Raw genomic sequence first — 24884 nt, forward strand, 5'->3', positions numbered from 1 at the left:
GTCTAACTCCTGCAACCTTCACACACACAAGCGAAAAACAACCCCAAAAGCTACTCCTTGTCTGTCCTTCTTGTTGGCGAGCTTCAAATGAATGTATTACAAAGTTGGCAGGGTGAAAGATGTAGCATTTTGGGGCAGAGAGGGAGACAGGAAAGAGAAGATCTCAAAAAAACATGCATCCAGATATTTAGAAAATCTGTGCCTATTGCCCTGAAACTAAGCGAAGCGAGTGACACCAGACCTGCCTGGGTGCGTGGTAAGAATAGGAGCCAGCTTCCTCTGTGAACCTGCTTTCTCATCCCTTTCCAATAATAGTGTAAATGTGTCTGGCTTCAGTATTTTCTTGCATATTGCTGTAATGCATCAGTTCCTTATCACTATGAGTAAGAGACCTGACCCCAAACTGAGGTTTAGAGCTGAATTGCTAAAAACTGTGTAGGAAGTCTAGGGAGGTTAATTAAAGAGCCTGGAAATACGCTTACATTCCTCAACTTTGAGGTTAGAAACCTTGCTGCTAGCAGCTCTTCCTTTCTGGAGTCAAAGCTGCAGCAGTATGGCTTTTTTTCCACTTTGTATTTATGAAGTGAGCCAATTTACTAAACAATAAGTTGGCTCAATATGTAAACCAAACATTTTTTTGATAACTTTGTGGAACCTATTGTTCTGAAAGATTGAACATAAGATTATATAAAGATTTTATGACTAGATAATGCCGGTAGCTTTCAATGCAAATATCAGCCTGACCTTCAGAAACCATTTGGAAAATGCTATTTGTAGGTATAACAGTGATCAATAACCTCTCTTTTTATTTACTGATTATTACATAACTGCCTTTGTTTCCACTGTGAAAGCCTCTTCATTCAAATTCATTGACTTCAAATCCATGTGGTCATTAGCTGTGGGTTTTGTAGGCTTTGTCATTAATGTATACATGACACAAGGTAGCTTTTAGTCATACAATCTGGATGGCTGTCGGGGTGGTAAATAAGCCTCAAACCAGGAGAAAATTCTTCTTTCAATTGGTGCTGAACTAAAAGTAAGCGGGGGTGTTAATCTTAGCACCATGTTCTCCACTATTGTAAAGATCTAGTAATTGAATAAGAAAATGATAAATAGACATGCTTAATGAATGGTGCGAAGTTTTGAGCAGGTAATCATCCTGTCGCAGGTGGATTACAACCCGATGTCTCGGCCTTTGCAGAAGCTGAGACATATATAGGCACATGTCATCAAGAGGATGAGCTCCTAGGTTTTATTGGTGCATGTGGTGAACTGTCTAGATCAGTTATTTCCAGTTCTGTGCACACAGGGAGGGGAAGAAGGGAGCAAGCATGGCATGAAAGTAACGACTTAATGTAGATTTGGGCACCTGCAAAAAGGAAAGGGATAAGACTTGTTTTTATATGAAAGCACTAATGGATCTATGTACACCAAGAATGTAAGAGCTGAATGTTCATTGTGGTGGAATTGGCTTCTGCTCCTGCACAGCTTACTGCCTTTTATTTCAAGGTAGAGCAAGTGGAAACTGAAGAATGCTTTGAAATGCCTAAGTTTGTTGCTGTTTTTACTGTGCTGCTTTAAAATTCTTTAAAATGTAACCTCTAGAGCTCTGTGATTGCATTCTGCAGATGGTATAACAAGGTGATGGAATAGTTTCCCTCAGTAGTTTCTCAAACAAAGCTGTAATAGAGAACCAGGTCTGGTTTTACTTGCATTGTTTTACATTAGACCTTGAAGCTGTGCTTTCCTGTGTATGGTTCAATAACTCTGTATGGGTGAGTCTTTTCTGAATAATATGGGTATAACATAAGCAGGAATAAATAAAGAAAACTAGCAAAAAAACCCCAACCAAACAAACCCTCACAGAAGGAGGAAGTCTCTTTATTGTTCAAGTACTTGTTCTTTCCCTTTCATGACAGTTTTACCCTCCCTCTGATCTTTTGATGAATAAAAAATTTGAAATTAGCTTTCTTTTCTTAATGCTTCACAGAAAGAACGGGACTTAGAATTAGCTGCTCGGATTGGCCAGTCGCTCTTAAAGAAGAATAAATCACTGACAGAAAGAAATGACTTCCTGGAGGAGCAAGTAGAACACATCAGGGAAGAGGTAAGGTTTTTACACCTTAGTGCTGTTTCTGCAGTGGTGGGGAGAATTTTCCTTCTAGCTTCACCTTGTCCGTACGTAATTTTCTTGGGCATCCTTTCCATAGCTGGTCAATCTGTGTTGCTGCAGTTTGGTCAGCCATTTTTATAGCATGTACACTTTCAGAAATGTGACCCAAAAAGTAATTTGACCTGTTGGCTCAGATCAGGTGATTTGAGGAAAAAAAACAAACAGCCTCAAGCCATTGAATTTTGCTCTGCCTCAGATTTCATTTTCCTCAGAAACCAGCTGCTCTTTTAGTCTTGAGTCGCTGCACCCGCTGTTTTCTTCTATCTGTTTCGTCCGTGTTCCCCTGCTTTATGCATAATTCCCCTCTGTTTTGATTAACCCACTCATCACTCTTTCCCTTCTCCTGCCTCCCTTTGTGTGCAGCTCTTTGTTCTTCTTGTTTCTCTCCTGAATCTTTCTCAGTCCTCACTTGTTTATTCCTCTCCAACTGATGTTTAATTGCTTTTTCCCAAATGCTTTTCTATTCATACCTGAGCTGAATTTTGGCTCTTAGAACATAGCATTTGAATTCTGGGAGTGCTTTCCTTTGCTTCTTAAACTGAATGTGATATAAGTATCACATATAAGGGAAATCACTTTTTGTATTTATGGAGATTTCAGGGGCGCGTGCCCACTGAGATCTTGCGCATTCTGCCTTTTTCAGTATGCTCTGAATGTATGAACTTGTCAATGTTAGGAAGCAAATGGTTATAGGTTGAGACTTGCTACCTTCTATCTAGATTACTAAAATCTTACAGGTTCTTGTGATTTTGCTGTATTTATTTCCAGGGAACCATAATATAATCTGTTGAAGCATGGGTCGGTATCCTGCTGCAGTACTTACTCAGATTTATCTCAGTTTGACTGCAGTAATAATGTTTTAGACATTTGATGAACATGTTTAGAATATAATATGGTGGTCCATGTGTTTTCTGAATTGGTATGCGCTATAAAACATACCTGAAAACTTACATTGTTTCAAGTAACACCTTGTTTTCCACCTACCATTGAATTTTTAATCAAGTATTTATATGGTTGCTATTTCTTATCTGTATTCCTCTGAATGAGGAGTTGGATGCTATAAGAACTGGCAGATTCTTGATGCATGTATCTTGGATGGAACTGTACAGGGTGCTTTAAAAGAGCTTTTTATCTGTATTGAAAGTGTCACTAAACTCTACTGACTTAACTAACGGAGCTGGAGGCAAATATTGTTTCTTTTATTCTGGGACAGTGACCTTAGTTTGAATCTCGTCCATATGTAGCTTTGAGCAAGAGAGAGAGAAATCTCACAGTTGCCGGGCGAGCAGGAGAACAATGAACTATAGTAGATTAAAAACTTTAAAAAAAAAAGGCTGTTAATAAAACTGCCCAGGGCTGCAAGATGTTGAATTATATCCAAGATGGACTGGTAAATAAAGCATGGATGGAGGGATCCCAGTTGTGCGATAAATGGTGTTGAAGCACACACATAGAAATAATATCCTTTGGTGTGGCCTGCCCATTTTGGCAAGGAAAACTAATTCTCTTATGTCCCAGAGGAGTGCTGTTGTTTGCTGCCCGAGTCCCATCATGTGGCAGACCAATTTATTTGTGCATTGGTCAACATGGCATTTACTAGGCACATGCATACTGACTGGGCAGGGCAGCGCATTCATACCATACATCCAGAATGGAAGGTTTGATTGAGGAAAATGGGAAGCCGGGGATGGACTGCCTCTGACAGGTCTGTTTTTATTTAGAGGGAGTCAGGAGCAGCACTGGGAGAAGTGCCACCAGAAATAAGCTTCTTACCAGGTGGCTTGATATGCTGGGCCATATGTTCTATCAACACCCATTTTTCGTGTTGTCATTCTGACTCCTTCAGAAATGGATGCTTTTGAGGCAGAGCTCATCAGACTTTAAAGTCATGACACTTTTGTACGTTGAAAATCTTTCCTTAGTAGGTTTCAGATCTTCCATTAATGCTGAATATTGAGTATTTGACTAGAATGGTAACTAAGACAACTGTCTCTAAGGGCAAGGTGTAAGATAAGAGAATTGAATTGGTACTTTTAAAATTCTGTAAAAACTGCCTAAATTTTTTTTTTCTGGGGGTTCTGTGCTTTCTGTAATATATAGACTTTTTTTTTTCTGGTGTGTGGTATAATGTTAAGGTTTTCTTGGAATATGTGTCATGGCATGAATAATTTAGCTTTATGTCTCTGACCTACCAAACTTGTCCTGACAAAATCTACTGACCATCCTGTTAAGTAGCTCAAGTTTTTCCTGTGTCCTTGTAATGTGCTGCATTCATAGGTACATATGAAAGTAATATACACCTGTGCAAAATGCATTAGATTCTTGGGTTTGTATTTTGAGTTTGTATTGTCAGGTGCTGCTTAGGTTTAGGCTGTGGTCACGTTCAATAAAAATGGATGGAACTGAGACTTTTCTTGTAGTGCACTAGAGAACAAAAGGTGAGTGCACTGAAGCAAATACTGTACTGCATGCATGAACACTTTGGTCTCAGCTTGCTGTTCCAGAGTTATATACTGAAAGCATAAGCATTATATTGAGGAGACATCCTTAAGTGTAAGTTGTTTTGGTTAGAGAGACGGGTGTCCGCCTTTTCAGCAACAGAAGTGCAGTTCACAGGTACAGTGTGTCTGTCTGCTGTTGTATTGCCATGTTCAGTAAGAATGCTGCAGTTCCAATCTCAAGATGTGTCCCTTCTCACTGAGATGGTGCTACCTACAATTTAATATTGCCTCCTTTGAAATTAGAGCTTGGTATCAAAGCAATGTAAACCGTCACAATGTGAACTGTGTTTGAAACGGAGTAGGTCATTAGGTTTTAGCTTCTCCTAATCTTTCTAAATTTCACAGTTTACGCTGCTTTTTCCACTTCAGATTTTGGCATGTGTTTCTGAAGCTAAAAAGGCAGCTTCAAACCTCAAATCTGCGGTGACATCTGAGTAATACAGTCCTGTTGTTCTAGTTTCAGGCCACATATCAGCATTTGGTTTTTGGTGATAGCTGGTTTTAAAGTCTTTTCCAGGTTTGATTTTGTTCTGTGTAAAGTGAGAGGAAAGGAAAAGTATAATCTAGAATGGTGGCTTAAAAAAGGGTACATTGGTTTTGGTCTATTAGAGCAGAAGGTAATGTTGGAAAGACAGAAATGCTCGTTGGCTTGGTACTTGCATGGATGTTATTTACACACAGTGTAACTGGTAACTGGGTGTCTTCGTTTTAAGTGAGTAATTCCAACCTGTTAAGCATTTAGCTGCTGTCAGTCAGCAATCAGCTGGACTCCTAAAACGGTCGTTCGTGGTTCAGTAAGGATTGTTCCTGCAAGCTAGGTCTCATGTTTCTAAACTGTTGTGCTCTATATGAGGATCCTCTTATCTTCTGCCTTAAATTATTTCCAAGGTAGTTCATGACATAGTTCTGAAGCTGAATGAAGCTTTCAGGGCGATGGAGTGACTTAGAAGCTTGAACAGATGAAGTCTTGGGAACCAACCATGGTGACAGCTCATGGGCCTTTTCCCTGTGGGATGAGGGCTCAGTCCCTATTGCTTGGTAACAATACGTTGTGCAGGGGTAGTGTGGTAGTGTTTGCTCCAAAGGGTGCATGTGTAGTGGCTTGTGAAAACGTAGAAGAGGTCCTTTCTCTTCATAAAACGAATCTTGTGGTTTGCAATGTAAAAATGTGTAGTGGGTCTGGTTGGGATGGAGCTAATATTCTTTATGGCAGGCTGTACGGTGCTGTGTTTTGGATTTGTGACTAAAATGGTGTTAGTAACAACCAGTGTTTTGACTATTGCTGATCAGTGGTTGCACAGCATCAGGACACTCTTTTTCTTTTTCCTTTTTTTTTTCTTCTTTTTTTTTTTTCTTTCTTTCTTTCTCCCCTCTCCTCCTTCTGGCCCCATCTGTGCAAGATGTTGGGGGAGGGGGCACAGCTAGGATACCTGATCTGAACTGACCAAAGGGATATTCTATACTTTATGTTGTTACGCTCAACAGTAAAAGCTCAGGGAAGGGAGGAAGAAGCTGGGACATTCATGATTATGGTGTATGTCTTCACAAGTAACCATTGTGTGTGCTAAGGCCCTACCTTCCACGAAGTGGCTGAATGTCTGCCTGCTGATAGAAAATAATGAATAATTCCTTATTTTGCTTTGCTTACACAAGCAACTTTGCTTTACTTATTAAATTATCATTATCTCAGCCCATGAGTTTTTCTGGCTTTTGTACTTCTGATCCTTTCCTCCATCCTGTGGGGGTTGTGGGGGCAGACTGCAGAGAGGTGGTGTGTTTGGGGTTTTTTGGTGTGTTTCACGGCATGGTTGAGGTTGGAAGTGACCTCTGGAGGCCATCATGCCTGAACCCCACTGCTCAAACAGGGCCACCTACAGCCAGTTGCCCAGGCCCATGTCCAGACCGTGTTTGAATATCTCCAAGGACGGAGACTCCACAACCTCTCTGAGCAACCTGTGCCAGTGCTTGGTCACCCTCACAATCAAAAAATTGTTCCTGATGTTCAGGGGGAACCTCCTGTGTTTCGGTTTGTGCCCATTGCTTCTGGTCCTTTTCCCATAAAAGGTCACCCTTTCTGGCTGTTCACCGTCCTTTGGAAAATTGGAATGCTTGAAAATGGCAGTGAAAATAGGATCTTCAGTCTTCTAATTCATAGAGAAAAAAGTGTAGCAAAAACTGGAGATGATCTAGTGCCCACCCACTGACAGTATCTGAATCCTTGCTGCTTAAAGAGGCTGAGACATAATGTGCTAGAGGGAAGTAAATTGTTATTTTTGGCTCAGCTTTTTGCTCTTCCTGAAATGAGGAAAGTGAATCTCACAAAATTAATGCATGGATTTTATTTCATGGTTTTCTGAAATGTAGTTGGTTGGGGCTTTTTTTCTCCCTTTCTTTTTAGAAAGGGAGAGTCCTCCTCTCAGGAGGACTTAGTGCCTTAGCGCATCTGACTATAAAGAATAGCCTTAGTAAAGTAAATGACCTTGTTTTGCTTAAAATTCTGCACAGTTTAAGTGCTTTATTGCATTGAGTCTGCTTTTTGTTTGATGAAAATGCATCTTAAATCTATTTTATTGATATTCTCTGGGTTTTTTTGCCAGTAATAACTACAAATATAAATATACCTACAATAAAAAAAGCAGAAGTCTAATAAAAACAAATGTGCTTTGCAATTTGTGCATTGGAAAGTGCAAACTGGGGGCCAGGTCTTGCAGTGCAAGTGGAAGGGAACGTCTCTCTGATCAGTTACGCTATTTATAACTATGCAAGTAAAATAAAAATTAATCTCTTGCTGTTGGGGTCTTAAATTGCAGCTGTGAAGTGACGTAAGTGCTACTGTGTAATTGGGCTTTTAACTCTTTTCTTGGAGAATCAAAATATGAATTAACCAAGATTAAGTTTGTGGAGCTCACTATTACAGGGTCTCTTAACCACCAAATTTTGCTGTTTTGTTCATTTTTGATACATGTGTGTACTGATTATGGGACTCCCACATACTACTTTACTAGACTTATGTTTCAGAGTCATCAAAAGCCTAGATTACACCCAGAAACTGACTGCAGCTTCCACCATTGCAGCAACCTCAGAATGGCAGCCTGCCACTGTGTGGTTGCATTCTGCAGTTCAATAGGTAGTCGAGTCCCAAATGCAACCTTACTACACATCCACTTGAGTAATTTTATCTAAAGTCTTTTGGAGAGGAAGAAATGTCTATATCTGAGGTCTGCAAGGTCTGTATCCAAGCCAGATGGTGACAGTCATCGCGTAAAATAGATAAGAAAGTGATATTTGACTTGATTGTGCCACATTAATTTCCTGCAGTACCATGGCGATTATCTGTTTCTGTGGATATGAATCTACGCTAATGCAATAGTGAATCAGGATTGCTCATCTGAAAGAAGGTGAAAGAGAAACATGTCTAATAGCAGTGAATAATTGCATTTTTGAACTTCCAAAAAATAGCATTTAATAGATTATTTAAAAGGTACCCTTTTCATTCTTTCTAAGAAATAAAAGAACTGGTTCTAGTCTGTTCCAGTCTTGGCCTCTTGATTTAGTCAGAAGGTGATGCTTGGAGGATGAATGACTGATTTATAGTGGGTTTACTTAAGGATGCGCCTAGAAAAGCAACTTACTGATCTGCAAGCGGCATCTTTGTGCAGGTTTCTCAGTTGCGGCATGAGCTCTCCATGAAAGATGAGCTGCTACAGTTCTATACCAGTGCTGCTGAAGAAAGTGAGCCGGAGTCTGTCTGTTCCACCCCGTAAGTTATCAATCTACAACATTGAACCTTCATCTGGTACTCAACAGGGGTAGTTTGGACAATTTGATAGCTTTGAAAAGTAGTAAAATGATCTCTTTACTGGCTGGAACTATAAATTGGACTCTGAACTTGGTTCATGGCACCAGCTGGCTAGACTGGTGCCAACAAGAGTCAGGAGGGGAAAGTACATAGGGAGGCTGCTGACAGAGCACCATGACTTTCATAGGAGCTAGGTCACTGTGGTGGTGAGGCAGACATTTGCAGTACCCCACTACACCACGTACCTTTGCACACCGTGCTAGAACATGCTACGTGTGTGACCTTTGTTCTTGACGGACCCGAGGGTACCGTGAAAAATTCTAGAGCAGAAGGCAAGAAATAAAGCATGGATTATTGTGTGGGTTCCAGGCAATTAGCTGGCTGAATGGCATCGCAGGCTCCGAGGGGCTGTCTGCCCTTGCTCGCAGAGCTATGGCTGCGTTGTGGTGAAGTATGTGCAGTGTTAATCAGGAAGCTGTTGGGTTGCTCCCTGTAGTAACTTGGTTTCCTTTCTCATAGTGTTGGCTGAATAACTTTTCCATAGGAAGCATGGAGAATAATAAATTTTAAAAAATGTTCTTTTTTTAAAAAATCACTGCAAATACATTGGTGCCTAAACATACTGGCATGAAAAAAGCTGTATTTCATGTGGCTCTGACTGTTTTTGAGACCTCTGTTCAGTCTGTTCTCCTGTGAGATTGGCCCTAATACAGGTAAAAACTAGTTAAAACTCTTGTTTTCATTACAAGGCTGAAGAGGAATGAATCTTCCTCCTCCGTCCAGAACTACTTTCATTTGGATTCTCTTCAAAAGAAGCTCAAGGACCTTGAAGAGGAGAATGTTGTGCTTAGATCTGAGGTGAATTTGTGTTTTTTTAATACAGTTATTCATTTGAATGCTGTAACACAGGTATTGAGAAGCGTGTATTAAAAGTCAAGAGAGTCTAAATAAGAGTATATAATTCCACATGACACATTTCTTTGTAGTTGTTTAATCACCATCCTTAATGCTTCTAAATGAAGGAAAGGCTGAAACATGGAAGCTTACGTGAAGCTACATGCAAAGCAGCTTCCTTGCCAAAAGAATGTGCAGGAGTGTGGGCAGGTTTTGGAGGCCAAAACTGCGTTTTGAAACAGGTGTTAAAGAGCTGACCTGGTAGATATGGGCGACTTGAGCTGCAGATCAGAAGTTTGTAAGCTGGCATGATCTCTCTGGTACAAATTCAGTGTTTGTCACAATAAAAATTGCCAGCCTAAATTTGCATTAAATATCTTCAATTTGTGTTTCAAGTCAGGCTGGTGGTATTTTAAGTTGAATGTGTTTTTCTTGCCCTTTATTTCTGACAACATTCTGTTTGTTTCACAGACAACACAGTTTTTAAATGTTTATTTACTGTTCCTTGTCCGTCAGAGATAACACTTAATAATTGAATATCATACGAATAATTTTATATTAATTTTCAATGCAACTTTTAAACTTTGGGAGCGTGTTGCCATTTTGCAAGCAGAGTATAGCAGAAGAAATACTTTTGAGCTAAGAATGAATGTAGGAAAACAGCATCATTGCCATTTTCTACTGCAAATGCAGGAACCATTGCAAATAGGTAGTGTCACATCTTTTGGACAAGACACCGTGTAATGGAGAATGCTGTACGCTTCATTGAGAGGTTGTGCAAGGAAAATGAGCAGTAGATAGTTTGAGAATAATGAAGGTAGGGTTAGAACCGAGACGGACATTGCCATCAGTTCTTCTGATGTACCACTGACATCCCTTCCAGAGAGATGCAGTTTGTGGCAGCGAGGCACAGCATGGAGCCGAACCTGAAACCTCTGAGCTACGCATATCTCTACAGACGCAGCCTGTGGGTGTCTGCCTGCCCTCAGCATTGGGAATAGGTTATGGACCCACCGAGGTGGTGCCAGACAGAACCAGCTGGGTGTAGCTGTGCTCTTCTTGGCACTCCTAGAATTGGAGCGGAAAAGACAAAGGAAGGCAGGAGGTAGCGCTAAGGTTTTATGCGGGATATATGGTTACAGTGCCAGCCAGAGCTTTTCAAATGTTTTTTAAATACTTGGATGCTTAATTTGGTTATTTAAACCAAGTATTTACTTCGTGATGATACCTAGCTTTGTTCAGGTGACCAGATCAAGATCTGCATACCAGTCTTTAGAATGTTCAGGGCTTTTTTTTATTTCAAGTGCAAAATACTCAAGTGCCATCTAGTGGGGATGTGGTGATAATGATACACGTTTCTCCATGCTGAGAATGTCTCTGCTGAATGTTCACCTGGCCCCTTTTTCTAGAACATGAGGGAGGGCAGGCAAAAACTATAGTTTCTCGCTGTCTTCCTGGAGTGATTAGAAAAGCTTGTCTTTCTGAAGCAGATGGAAATGCAGCAACAGACTGGCAAAGAACAAATGTGCTAATGTAGCATATTTGATGTGGATTTCTTGAATAGGCCTGTCAGCTGAAGACTGAAACAATTACTTATGAAGAGAAAGAACAACAACTTGTTAATGACTGCGTAAAAGAGCTAAGTATGTCCTTATTTCTTTTCCCTTCTCATTGAGATTATTCAGTTTAAAAAAGAAAAAAAAGACAACTGAGTCAGATCAGTCAGTCATGGTTTTTCTGTGGCGCTTATTTTCCTTATATAAATGGTGGGGAGGAGAAAATTTCTGGTTGAAATTTCACAGCAGAAAATTCTGTCTGTAAGCTAAATCTTTCTCAGCTGCAAAATAGTTTTGCACAGAAAATGCTATTGTTAAGGGGAAGTGCAGTCTCCTTTGCTGCACAAGAACTTTGTGTCTTTCTGGTTTTGCATCCTGCTGCTGTTTTTCAAAAATACATTGCTGTGTATTGGGGAAGGATTCTGCTGAATCAAGTGGTGTTCCGAAAGAACATCTTTCTGCTTACTTTTCTGCTTTTGGGTTTGTAATGTTAATTGTAATTGCTTATCTTAAAGGGGATGCAAACATCCAGATTGCCAATATCTCCGAAGAGTTAGCAAAGAAAACCGAAGATGCTGCCCGGCAGCAGGAAGAAATCACCCATCTTCTCTCTCAGATAGTCGATCTGCAGAAAAAGGCAAAAGCTGTAAGGAATCCAGTTGCAAGATTATTGTTATGATTTGCTACTATTGTATCTGGAAGACAAGTTATAATCCTTTGTATACTAGAGCCTAAAGGAAATTTTACACTCTTGTTATCTGGGTGACCTTGTTTGATGTTTAATATCTAGCATACTTTGCTAGAAAGCATCAATTTATCAAAAGATGCATATATGAGTTATCAAATACAATAGTTACATTTATTTTAAATATTAGATGTGAAATTCTGCACTGAGCTGAGTGACTTTGGTAAGACAAGAATGTCAGTACAAGTATTTCAGTGGGCACATACTCATTGGTTTTATGGTCTTGGGGGATCATTTAGCGGTACACAGACTGATGCTGGGTGTTCTTGTGTTAACATTTTAAAATGTTGTTTAAATGTTTTAAAACTAACATGTGTGGACTAATATTGCTGCAGAGAGGGTCCTGAGAAAAGTTAGAATCCTTCTATTTACCTGTAGTATAGGATACGAACATGATCACAGGACAAATTGTCACAGTATTTCTAACGTTTCTTGGCATATTTTAGTGTGCTGTTGAAAATGAAGAACTTGTCCAGCATTTGGGAGCAGCTAAAGATGCCCAGAGACAGCTCACAGCAGAGGTGAGTACATTACTTAGCATTACAACAATTTAGTACTACAGCAATGGCTATTCAGTTTACCATGGGAGTTTTAGCCGGTTGAGAAGTATTAAATAATTTTGCCTATGTATATGGAATGAAGGAACATTTATGTTCCTGGTAGAGTTTAAAACCTTTTCCTTCCTGTTCTTTTCTCCTTCAACTGTCACACATTTTGAAAAACTGAGGCTTATGGGCTATATAGGAACCCCTTTAGAAGTTTACTTTTCTAGGCTCGTAGTTTAAGCCTATTTTGAATAGTGAGATAACATGGAAGATTCATTTGTGCTGTATTTGTTCAACAAATAAACGGAAGACAGTCTAGGATTGCTGTCTGTCTTCTGGGTACTACATTCACCTGATCAAAATGGTCAAAATAGAATGAATAAAGCTTAATTACCCTTATGATGTGTCTTGCATTTGAAATACTTGGTGTAAAAGGTGGGAATGCCCATAGAAACTTTTCCTGCTGATAAGCCTGTTGTATCTGTGCTGCTTCGTAAAGATTGAGATCATGCTTCTCCATCGTGTTGTTGGGAAAGACATTAACAGGATGTCTGTTTCTATGCCAAGTAGTTTATTTTTATGAAACTTGTAGGAGTGTGGTATTTCAGACTTCTGTGCCTTTGCCAAACTTGGTTGAAATGGCTGATGAACTCAAAAACTATGAGGGTACACAGACATCTGCAGACAGAGTGATAAGATGTGCTCCCTGAGAAAGTCAGACTGAAAATAAGTCATGGTCTTGGGCTGTCAGAGGTTATATGTATATATATGTATGTATGTAAGTCTTGGTTTTAAAATTCCTAAGTTTTTTGGAATGCTGTGAAATACCTTATCCTTTTCCTGTGCTGTTTGCCACTGTGGTCATCATGGCAGTAATTAGGCACTACACCTGTTCAGACTAAAGATACTTTTAGCTCTGTATCTTCTCCTTGATAGTGGCTTCATGGAGATGCACAGGATAGGAAATGGAGCAAGCAGTTCCTCCCGTGCAGCCCTTTTGTTACTAATCCATGTTATCTATTATTTTCAGTGATACTCACTCTTTGGAGTTCTTTTCCTTTAAAGTGGGATATTCTTCCCTACACCATTATCTTTTACCAGCATGGTAAGAATTTGCAGTCTTTCTGTGATGATAGTGCAGCCCATAAGGTCTTGGACTGTTTTCTGTATGTTACAGTTGCGGGAGCTGGAAGACAAGTATGCAGAGTGCATGGAAATGCTTCATGAGGCTCAAGAAGAGCTGAAAAACCTTAGGAACAAGACGATGCCAAACGCCATATCACGTCGGTACCACTCTCTCGGTCTCTTCCCTATGGTAAGCAGATTTAAGAAAAAAAAATAATGCACAAACCAGAAAACAACCAACCAAAGGAAATGTGTTTGCATCTGACTTACAGCCTCAGGGGTAGGATGCTAGGCCAGCCATGAGCATGGGTGAAATGTGTATTTATATAGTGTTAAAGGATACCTGAGTGATCAATTCTGCATACCTAGTTCTGAAACAGTGGTCCTATGCAGGTACTTGGTTTTGCTGCAGTATACTACACAACCTGCAGCTGGCTTTGCTTATGCTGTGAATCATGGGTAGCATTCATAGATTGTTACACTATTCTATACATCTTTTTTATGCATCTCCTGTACTGTGGTGGCTGATTTTCAGTAGGACTTTCCTGCATTTCTTCAATATCATTGGTGGCGTAACTTCCTGGTAACATAACTAAAGGTTTCTGGGCATGGCATCCTTCTAGTTGCTTATGATATACCTTCAGTACTTGAATAGGTTACACATATATTCTTGTTTTAGCATCACTGAAAATTCCGTTGTTCATTAAAAGAATGCTTGTTGCTAATATGTATTACGGCAACATCAATTGTGGCAGTGTCACTGGTCTTACCAACTTTGTTTATCTAGTTTCATTTGGTTATGGCATTGTAAATTTAAAGCACGGGGAATAGGCAGTACCCTCAACCAAATGAGAAAAAAAGAGTGGATAAGAACGTCTAGGTAAGGTCAGTACCTGGCTCTGCTTGCCTGTGTATCTCTGGAATAATTCCTTTACTTCTGAGGGCAATGGTATCAGTGAAGTTTTTTTGAGTTACATTAATGTAATCTAGCAGCAGAATCTGGCCCTCGTTATTTTTAGCCATGTCTCACCTTAACTGCTGAGGAAGAACACAGATGATATTTGTGCTCACAAGAAGTAAATTGTTGACAAAGGCTTAGCTTCCCTTTTTGTGTTCCCTTCTGAGTCTGAACACAGACCAATTTAAAGTGCAGACATTTAATAATAAAAGAGTTGTACTTGCACAAATACAAGCTGAGATAGGTTTATGCATTTTGTACAAAAATGTTTTTCAAATGCTGAATCATGGGACCAGAAGCCATTTAGGTTTGTGAACGTTTGACACTTAGACCCTGCACTTAGTTACATTTAGGCAGTAAAATTTACTGACCAGCAGTGGAGAACTGAGAGCCTGTCACCTTTAACCCTATAGGGGAGGTGTATAATGCTTTATGCCAAGAACCGTGTCTTTTTTGTGGGTGAGCGGGTAATGTTGTGAAAGGGAAGAGTGTTTTCTGTTTGTTTTAAATGAAAACAAATTAAGCAAAACTTCGTACATGAAAGGAGCATGTTACGGAGTAGGGAATTTAGTCTGGGAAGTTGGTGTGCCTGGATTCTTTTGTTCCCCATGATGGTTTTTTTAGGATCTTGGTGTTGCGTGTCCTTGGATTTTAAGTACTGTAGCAGTATGAAGCTAAACCATAATTCATCAGTGACTTAGATATGTTCATTAGTCTTCCAGCTTTCCAGTCAATTTTCGTTGTTAAACCTGTATTTGTTTTTTTTCTGGAATGACACCTTATTAGTTATTACTTATTTTATTTCAATAATTATTTTATGCAGTGACAACCTATTAATACTTTAATATTTGTTTTTCTTTTGTGCTTGTTTTTAACAGGATTCTTTGGCAGCAGAGATAGAAGGGTCAATGAGGAAAGAACTGCATTTAGATGAACCTGACTCTCCTGACTTGGCGTACGCATGAAAAGAATTGGTTCCTAATTGGTTGATTATATCTGAAGTTAATGAGTATTTGATAAGAAAGGAAAAGACAGGAAATAACTGAGCTAAGGGTTTTAGAAAGAAATATTTCTGTCAGAGTGTGAATGATAGAGAGAAGGGTAAATATATTGTCTGGTTATTGAGGTGGTTATATTCTCTGCTAAAACTACCAAAAGAAAATGCCTATATATAGGTTTTCTCTTGTTTTATGAACTTTTTAGCCTCATTCTTGAGTGCTGAGGATGAGAAAAGTTGGTTTTCTTGTGTGTTACCATGCGAGGTTTCTTCACTTAATGATTAAAGGATGAGTTCAGTCCCCTGGGTTCTCTCTTCAGGCATTATAACAGAAGTTATCAGGTAATTATTGATCTAATCCAGTTTTTACAGGGTGAACATCTGTGCAGAAAGGGATCCAGATTGGTTGGGTACTTACAATGTGATGCCCATTACACCTGTGCAAAGTAGTTGGCACCCATTTTGCTAAAGTTCTCTTCAATTAAACAAGAGTGGTTTGAAACAAGTTAAGTACTTGTGATGGTCCAAAAGCTAAGGATAGATACAGCTTGGCACAAACAGCCTTACCGACGTCAGTTGCACGTATTCTCCAATAGGTTTATCTCACCTGTTTGTACAATGCATGGACTGGTTAATTTGAAACAAATTAATCCTATTTAGAGGGTCTGTTAGAGCTTTTATGTGTTTTGACCTGACCTTTACAAAGAAAGGACACTCAGGGAAGGTACAGTAGCCACTTGCCAGAAACCTAAGTTTATTTACAAAGTTTGACACATTAAACCACTTAAGTTAAATCAGTTAAACGTTCTTTGAGCAGGAGCCAAGAACTGTAAATGAGACTTTGACAGAGTGCAATTTTGATTAGAAACATATAAGATCAGAAAGATGTGAGCATGCTCAAACCCTATAGGATCTTTTTGTCCTTCCAGAGTAATCTAACCTAAGGATAGTTTAACTTCTTTAGAATGTCTTTTGTATTGCTATGCAGGTACCAAAGAAGGGTACGTTGTTTTGGTTTCATGGCTCGTTTGGTTTTATCAATTTACTCAGCAGGGCTAACTGGAACATCTGTGGGACTATTTATTGATAGATGCTGTTAGATTCAGCCTTTTAAAGATATGCACCTACAGAATTGGAGCCTACACACAAACATTGAGACTGTTGTGCGCTTATGGACAGAGGGAAGGAAATTTGAATGACATTAAATAGCTTGAGGCATGCTGTCGTTGTTATACCCCGGCAGTATTTAGGCTGGAAGGGATGCGCCGTTCTTGTGTTCAGCCATTGTTGAACTGTAAAACAAAGCAGCAATGGCACTTCCGTAGCATGATGTAGGGCAAGTTTATTTTGTCAAGAAATTTCTGTTGAAGTGTCATCTGATCTTAATCTTGAAGCAGATGAACAAAGTTTATTATGATATCAGGACAAAGGTGATAAAGAATGAACTGTAGGAGTAGGTAAAAAATGAGCTTTCCAGCCTTGACAGTCTCCCTTTAGAATCTTGATCCATAATATTTCCAATTCTTCTTTTTTTTAAAAATGGTGTTTAAGAGGGTAGGAAATTGGTTTCAGAAAGGAAAGATACAAGACTTGCTTGCATAGAGATATTCAGTAAATTCAAATTCTCTTTTAAAATCCGTTAGCTGGTTCATAGTTAAGAATTGAATGGAGATCAGTTTTGCTTTTTTAAAATTCATTTCCACACAATGGCTTCAAGGCATTTTTTAGCTGGTGTACTAAGATGCGCTTTCACTTAATTTTTATTAGTGTTTGAGAGGGTCCATGCACATAATTCTCAAATGTTCTGTCTAAAATACTCTAGGATGATGGAAGTGTGTTGATGGATTGCATGTAATGGCCGCACTGTAGCAAGTATGGGACCCTATGTATACTTCACAGAAACAATACAGACAAGGTGGTCAGTGGAGCTGTGATAGGAGGGTTGTTAACAAGCTGTTACCTGTTTCTCTGTTCCTTCTTAAGGTAAGTAGGCACTGTGTGATTATTAACTGTGTGTATGTCTTCCCAGTCATCAGAAGCGGGTCTTCGAGACTGTGAGAAATGTTAACCAAGTTGTCAAGCAGAGATCCATGACTCCGTCGCCGATGAATATCCCAGGCTCTAACCAGTCCTCTGCTATGAACTCGGTTATTTCTAGCTGTGTCAGCACTCCACGTTCCAGTTTCTATGGGGGAGACATCGCTAACATTATGATAGACAACAAGACCAATAGCATCATCCTTGAGACCGAATCCTCTGACAATGGGTCAGTACTGTAGCACTGGGCTGTGGTTTTGCTTTGTTTATGACATAAAGGCAAAGCATTTCTGTTTTCCGCTTTTTGTCTGGCATTGTGCAGTTAACACAGTGACTTACATCTTCAAAAGTTACTTTATTTTGTGCTTATAGTTCTTGAGACATAGTAATTTAAAGGTATCAGTGAATGTCTCAAAACTGTCACGTGGAAGTTTTAACCTTCTCTAAGAATCTTTTTTTTCTCCCTCCCTGTCTTTTTTTTTTTTTTTTTTTTTTTTTTTTGGTGTGTGTGTGTCCCCCTTGTTATGCTTTAGAAATGAAGATAGGATGAAGAAGCCTGGGACTCCAGGGACTCCAGGCTCCAGTGACCTAGAGACTGCCCTTCGTAGGCTGTCCCTCAGGCGGGAGAATTACCTCTCGGAGCGGAAATTCTTTGAAGAAGAGCAGGAAAGGAAGTTGCGGGAACTGGCGGAAAAGGGTGAACTCCATAGTGGTTCTGTTACCCCCACAGAGAGCATCATGTCACTGGGAACTCACTCCAGATTTTCAGAATTCACTGGATATTCAGGAATGTCCATCAGCAGTCGCTCCTACCTGCCAGAAAAGCTTCAGATTGTGAAACCACTAGAAGGTGATAACAAAGGGCCTCGGCCTTTATCTGTTCTTCTTAGTGACTCTTTGTGGTCTCTTATCCATCACCAGAAAGCAGGAAATCTTTGCAATACATATTCTTTCTACTTTAGAGACAGTAATCCGCGCTGTTGGTTTGAAATCTTTTAACTACTATATTTTTCCTCAAGCCTTAAAAGCATTAGGAAACATTTCCAGCCACGACAGTAAAATAAATGTTGCAGGCCACACATGCATCAGCAGTGCAGCCTTACGTCTAACCTAAATCCCAGGGTTGCCATTTCATATTTAGAAAAGGAAGGTGGTTGAGTATCTGAAATCTAAGCAACTAGAGTATTAGTTCATCCAGTCTCAGTTCTGCAAATCAGCACCTGGAAAGATCTTTACCTACTTCAAATAGTCCAATTGGTCTAACAGGACTATTTTTGTGATTAAAAATGATCTCTAGACTTTAATTTGCTGTTTGAGTGCCACACATGAGTCTCCATGGCTTTCGTTTCATGTGTGAAATGAGGTAGGGTTTTTTCAAGTCAAATTTCCTCCATTTATTGTCTCAGAAGAAGGCAAGATATAGGTAGATGGTAGTCAGGGCTAAAGCTTTATTTCAGAGTTAAGTGGATTTCTGTAGTCTGTCTAACAAAGCTGACAGAGCACATATAGTGTAGTCTGCCTGTCTTTCTTCAGTCCTTTCAGGTTGCTGCTGAAAGTTAAAATTGAGTCAATTCCTTTAGGTTTCAAACAAAATGAAGCTGTTTTCCTATAGTACTTCATGGTTATGCTAGTTAACGTAATTTAGCTTTGGTTTCTCTCTTTCTTTTCCTTTAACAGAACTCTGGTGTTACATTACATTGTCTATTTGTGTTTTAATTGCAAAAGTTCCCTTTTTCATCTTTTTAGAACAATTTTATTTCATCTGTAAGGAGCATTTAGCATGACACACATTCAGAAGCAAAATTAATCCTTCTTGTGTCCTGAAGAAAGTCATGTGCTGTATCTGCCTATTGAAATGAAACTATAGCCATAGTGCACAAGTCCATGCTGTTTAGCAGATTTTAGTAGTTTGTTTTCATGACTGCTTTTAAATGGTCATAAAAATTCTTGTACCACACGAGGGAAGGGATGATCCAGCTTTGTTTCAGTTACTGGTTGCTACCACTGTAATAGATTTCTGTCACCATCCCATTATATCTGCTTTTTTCTTCCAATAAACTCTTAAAGTCTTTATCATCTTACTATCTGTCTGGGTTTTTTTTCCTGGTTTTGTTCATGGTTCTCACTGGGTCATTTTTTTCCTTAATATTGCACCTTTTAAAGTATTTCTCATGTTTGGTTTTACATCTCATTTGTACTATCTTCATGTCTGCCTGTTTCATAAGTTCAGTGTTTGTTATCTTTTATTAAATATATGTTTATGATTCTGTTCCTTACTTCAGCTTAGTTTCTTTCCTGCGTATTTTTCATGAGATTTAACACTTTCAACTTCACGGATACTTTCAAACTACTGGAGCAAAATAGTCTGCAGTACCTGCAGACTGCTATTGCTAGTTGTGCCTTCGGTTTTTACTACTGTTTTCCTAAGAGTGCTCATGCCATAAAATTGGGAAAGAAAAAAAATTAATTCTATAATACATTTCAGGTTAGTGGCTTCTATTCCTTTAAAGAAATCTTTTAAATCCTACACTAAAATAAATAGGGTGATAGAAGCACTAAGAAATTAGTCTTTTTGCACTTTAAAAAAAAAAAAAAAAAAGAAAAAACAACAAGCCAAAAAACTCTACTTTCTTTATCATTGAATAGAATGCTTGATTTGACTTGCTTTAATTACAGTCTGGTAGGTTGTTTGGTTTGGTTTGGTTTTTGTTTTTAAACTGTGGATCTGTAGCTTGTTGTGCCATAAGCATGAGATAGCTCTCCCGGTGTCCTGTAGGAAAACTAGAACCTTGGACTGATTATGTCTTCGCTCTCACTCTGTTGCAATTCTGGCAGCACCGCATCATGAATTTCCAAGCGTTCTCTGACCCCCATATTCTACACGTGATGACGCAGATATCAGGAATAGAAAAACAATCTCTATTCATAAATTTTATTTTGCTTTTAAATTTCTTTTTATTTCAGCCTGGCAGTCCCACTGTTGCACTCCAATTCCCTCATACCAGCTTTTTACAACAGCATAATTTACAAAACTGTCTAGTAGGACCCTGGGACTAGATATAGGTTAAGGTGTTGTATTCCCCCCTTCAATTTGGCATCTTTTTGTTTTTATTCTCTTAAATCCTAAGGTAGTTGACAACTGTTGCATTGCTTTCTGCATTAGTGTTAATTTTCTTTATGGAAAAGTTAAAGCTCCCTCTCACATATTTTATGAGATCAAGGTTACAGTAGCAGAGATGGGAAAAAACTCTGGTATCCTCCTTTTTGTGGTGAAGTTTAGGCCACTTTGATGTCCCATTTCCAAAAGAAACTAATAACATATAGTGTCAATAGAAATGTTAAAGCTCAAAACACAGATATTCTGGTGATACAAAATGTTATCAATGTAATGCTTGTACCCTGCAGAGTTTTTCGGAGTATAAATTTTGGTGAGCTTTAAGGTGAAAAAGATTACTACTTCAGAAGGTTGCATATAGAGGGTAATTAGCAACAAGATTTTATACTTGCATCTGTGCAGAAAGAAATTTTGATTTCCAGTGTTTTTCTTTGAGTGTATTGTCATACTGCAAAGCTCTATTATTTGCTTATGACTTGACAATATCTGGCACTTCTCCATGTTCTGGAGTATTTCTTTTATGTGGGAGCAAAAAAAACTTGACCTTTTTGACAATTCAGGAATAAATATGTGTTATATGGATTTTTTTCTTCATTAGTTATTTATTTTGGGGTTCTAATAGTTACTACTTCTTGAGCCTCAAGAGTACCAATCAGTCTAAATCTACTCTTTAGTCCCTCAAAATTAATTGTTAAAAAAATTGTTAAAAAAAATTAAAATAGCAACATTATGCAGAGTAATCTAGCAGATCCAATTATTCTGAGCTAAAAATTACACATTTTAAAAAGCGAGATAGACTTAATTAAAATGCTACTCGCTGATCCCAGTCACTCTATAGAAGGACCTTTTCCCTATTAACTTCCTATTTACAATAAGCTTCCTGTAATGCAGTATCGTTATTGTGAAATGACAATTTTTCTTATTCCGTAGGATTTTTCTCAGATGCAAAATAACGTGTATAAGAGCCATCCCTTCCCTAGTTATTACAGTGGCTTATTATTACTGACTGAGTCAGTATTCTGCTTTGGGAAGAAGGGACAGGAACAAGACAACAAAAACTGCTCTGATTTGAGCTGGCAGAGATGAAAATAAAGATGTTTTGTTTCTGTAACAGGACCTGGAATGAATAGTTTTAAGTCACACATTACAGCACAGTAATGATTGGTGGACACACAGGAAAACTTAGACCCTTACAAGCACTGTTTAATCACTACTTGAGGAATCAGCTAAATCCTTCCTGATTTAAGTGGGCTCGTATTAGCGTACATATCAATTTAACCTGATACATTGCTGCTTCTGACTCCTTGCCTCCTATTGAATGCTGAATATTGAATGCTTTTCTCTGTAAAATGCATCTTTTTCCTCACTCAAAACATTTTTCTGCCAAGGACGAAGCGACAGGTACAGTAGCATTTAGTTGTGTAGTAGTTGAGTTCCTGTAGCGTAGGGGCTCAGATAGAGGCCGTACAAGTATTTAGACTTGATGTCTAGATCGGAGGCATTATCTGCTTACACATGCCTGGAGTTGATGTGGCTTCCAAACGTGCGGTAGAAAGCTGAAATTGTTGTGCAATCTGGGTAACTACTGTCCTCCTGTTAGCCACCGGCAGTAAATTCTGCCATGTTTTCAGCGCCTTCCTTAGCGTGAGCGTAATGTGGGCATATGTGGTATATGTTCCTCTTAGAGCTTTCTGTGATGGTGCTCAAATCGACTATTAAATATAAATTCTTTCTACTCCTGCTTAATCCTGCAAATTTAGGGATATTGATGGGGAGGGGATGTGCATATGCACAGGTATGCCACGTTTTACCACCAGATTTTGCCTAAGTGCTGGTCTGATCAGTTTATTTCATATTGACCTGGAGATGATGAGGAGTAGGTAAAGCAGTTTTGCCTTGTAGCGTGTCTTCCTAGAAATGTTAAACCCAGAAACATTAAAGGTTTGGAGCTCCCAAACCTTTGGTCTTCTGGATAAATGAAGTGGGATTTTCTGCCTTTTAGGTCCTGGATTTATTTTGTTTGTCTCTGTGTTCCCTTTCTAGGTTCTGCCACTTTGCACCACTGGCAGCAGCTGGCTCAGCCTCACCTGGGTGGGATCCTGGACCCAAGGCCCGGGGTTGTCACTAAGGGCTTCAGGACCCTCGACCTGGACCTGGATGAAGTGTACTGCCTTAATGACTATGAGGAAGATGAGACAGGTGACATTTCTTACAAGGGCCTAACTACCTCGACACCAGTTCAGCACACAGAGACCTCAGGTGAGAGGTCACAAGCACAAGTGACTGTTTCAGACAACAAGAATAACCCCCGCCAATCTCAGGCTTTCACAGAGGAGATGCAGGAGTCCGCGACTGACGATGATGAGGGGTCTGGTGAGGGAAACTCATTAAGTCCAGTAAAACTGACATCTTTACAGGATTTTGATTACTGGGCCATTCTCGCATCTCTCCAGAACAGCATCCATAGTATTGCTTTGTGTGTAGCATCTGCACGTTAATGCGTGCAGTGGTTAGAACATAACCATTCTAACATTGGCTCAAAAATCCTTTCTTTAATAATCTTTTAATTTGACTTCTTTTGTTTTTCAGTAACAGCATCTGTGGTCAATTTTTTTACTCTATTTTGATAAGAGAAGGCTGCTAAAAGGAAGTGGTTCATTCACAAACCTTTGTGTGGCATGTATGGGACTTGTATGTGTATTGAGTGCACGCTTTTCCGTGTGTATAATGTATAGACCATATATATTTTGTATACTTATAGCAGAGATATTTTTCTGACTGTTCATAAGAGGTGATGCCATGCTTTAGATTTTGTACTTTGCGGGGGTAAAAAAAAGATTAAATGATGACAACAGGTGCATCTAAGTTGCCTTTGCTGAAACAAAAGGAAGTGCCTTGAAAATCAAGCAAAGAAATTCTGCAAGTTTAATTCACTTACCTCAGATACTGTTTTTATATTCTCTTTGAGATAAAGAATTAAGAGGATGTTTTTATACAGAGAATAATGACATTTCCCTCATTCCCTCTCCACTGCACTATTAAGTTCTATCCTTCCTATTTCTACCGTATTAAGACTTAAACATTTTTAAATGATGCAGTACTGCACGAGTCATTAGATACTCTGAATTGACATTTGCAGTCTGTTATTGCACAAGGCTACGGATTCTCAGACTATAGTGTGTTTTGAGTTTGTGTGGGGTTTTTTTTTTTTTTGTTGGTTTGGAGGAGGGAGAGGTGTTTTGTTTTATTAAGCTGTATAGGAGCGTTAGTCTTCATTAAGATTTGCTATTGGGAAAGAACTATATTTAGTTCAGAATCAGAAAACTACCAGAACTCCTTTTTCTTCACGCTTCTTCTTTTTACACAGCTACTTTTAATGAGGACACTTCCTTCCCGCTCCTTTTTCTGGAATAAATAGTAATTTATTATTTGACTGGTCTTTGGAAGATTAGATTGTCACAGGGCTAGACAATGATATTTCTGTTGCTTTTATGAAGTGCAGAGTATCCTCAGCTCTCACTGAAATGGCAGTTCAGTCCTTTCAGCTATTGAATATAAGCTACTTTTTGCAGCCACTTGTATTAAGATTAAACCTAGAATCGTAGAATCATTTAGGTTGGAAAAAACCCTTAAGATCGAGTCCAACTGTTAACCCTGCCAAGTCCGCAACTAAACCATGTCCCTAAGCACCACGTTTACAGGTCTTGGAAACACCTCCTGGGGTGGTGACTCAACCACTTCCCTGGGCAGCCCGTTCCAATGCTTGAACATTCAAACCCTTCAGCTTCCTTTTCCATTGGCAAAAACTGTTTTTATTGGGCGAAATCTAATCATAGAATCATAGAACCATACGGTTGGAAGGGAATAATGATTATATTAACTTTTTATACTAATATGGAAATAAATAATGCCTCCAGGGGAGTTGTGCAGAGTTTTGGATATTATCCAGGTGTTTGTCATTTTGAAGAGTCTAAATAACAACAGCAAGAAAAGTTAAAGATCTAGGAAACACGGACTGAAATAATCAAAGAAATAGCTGGCATTCTTTTAGGATCTACAGAATAAAAGATTCCAGAAAAGACACGATTCCTTTTAAAATGTGTTGCTGCAGAGAGGAAGGGAACAAGCAGTTCTTCATGTACTCAGGATACAATAATTGGGGGGGGGTGGGGTGGGAAGCTATATGGGTTACATTTTGGGTGAACAATTTTCTAATTGTAAGAATATTCAACACAGGAATATGTTGAAAATTTGGAAACCTTACTGTCATGGACGATATGTAGACAAAGATATAGATATATTTTAGTTCTTTGTGTTTTTTAAGAACAGATTAGTAAAACATCTGTGGGTAATGATTTGGAAGAGTTGTTTGTTTGTATTAGAAAAATAAACATAGACCTGCTCTATGATTACAAACTGGCAAGAAAGACTAGTATTTC

At 38.9% G+C, this 24884-nt stretch overlaps 1 protein-coding gene across 4 annotated transcripts in view; it reads left to right on the forward strand.

Annotated features, from left to right (window-relative positions):
• Nucleotides 1-24884, forward strand: part of TRAK1 (trafficking kinesin protein 1) — a 109450-nt gene that overhangs the window by 70030 nt on the left and 14536 nt on the right. For 3 of the 4 annotated variants that reach the window (XM_074575262.1, XM_074575260.1, XM_074575261.1), the window contains 11 exons: nt 1991-2107; nt 8334-8434; nt 9223-9331; nt 10932-11010; nt 11439-11569; nt 12115-12189; nt 13391-13528; nt 15175-15251; nt 17323-17559; nt 17864-18180; nt 22489-22704. In XM_074575262.1, the coding sequence (XP_074431363.1) occupies nt 1991-2107; nt 8334-8434; nt 9223-9331; nt 10932-11010; nt 11439-11569; nt 12115-12189; nt 13391-13528; nt 15175-15251; nt 17323-17559; nt 17864-18180; nt 22489-22704 (1597 nt within the window). Of the gene's footprint in view, nt 1-1990; nt 2108-8333; nt 8435-9222; nt 9332-10931; nt 11011-11438; nt 11570-12114; nt 12190-13390; nt 13529-15174; nt 15252-17322; nt 17560-17863; nt 18181-22488; nt 22819-24884 lie in introns of all 4 variants that reach the window. The other variant, XM_074575259.1, reaches the window with a different exon arrangement.

Source organism: Larus michahellis, chromosome 2 (genome assembly GCF_964199755.1).
Source record: "Larus michahellis chromosome 2, bLarMic1.1, whole genome shotgun sequence".
NCBI classification, from domain to species: domain Eukaryota; kingdom Metazoa; phylum Chordata; class Aves; order Charadriiformes; family Laridae; genus Larus; species Larus michahellis.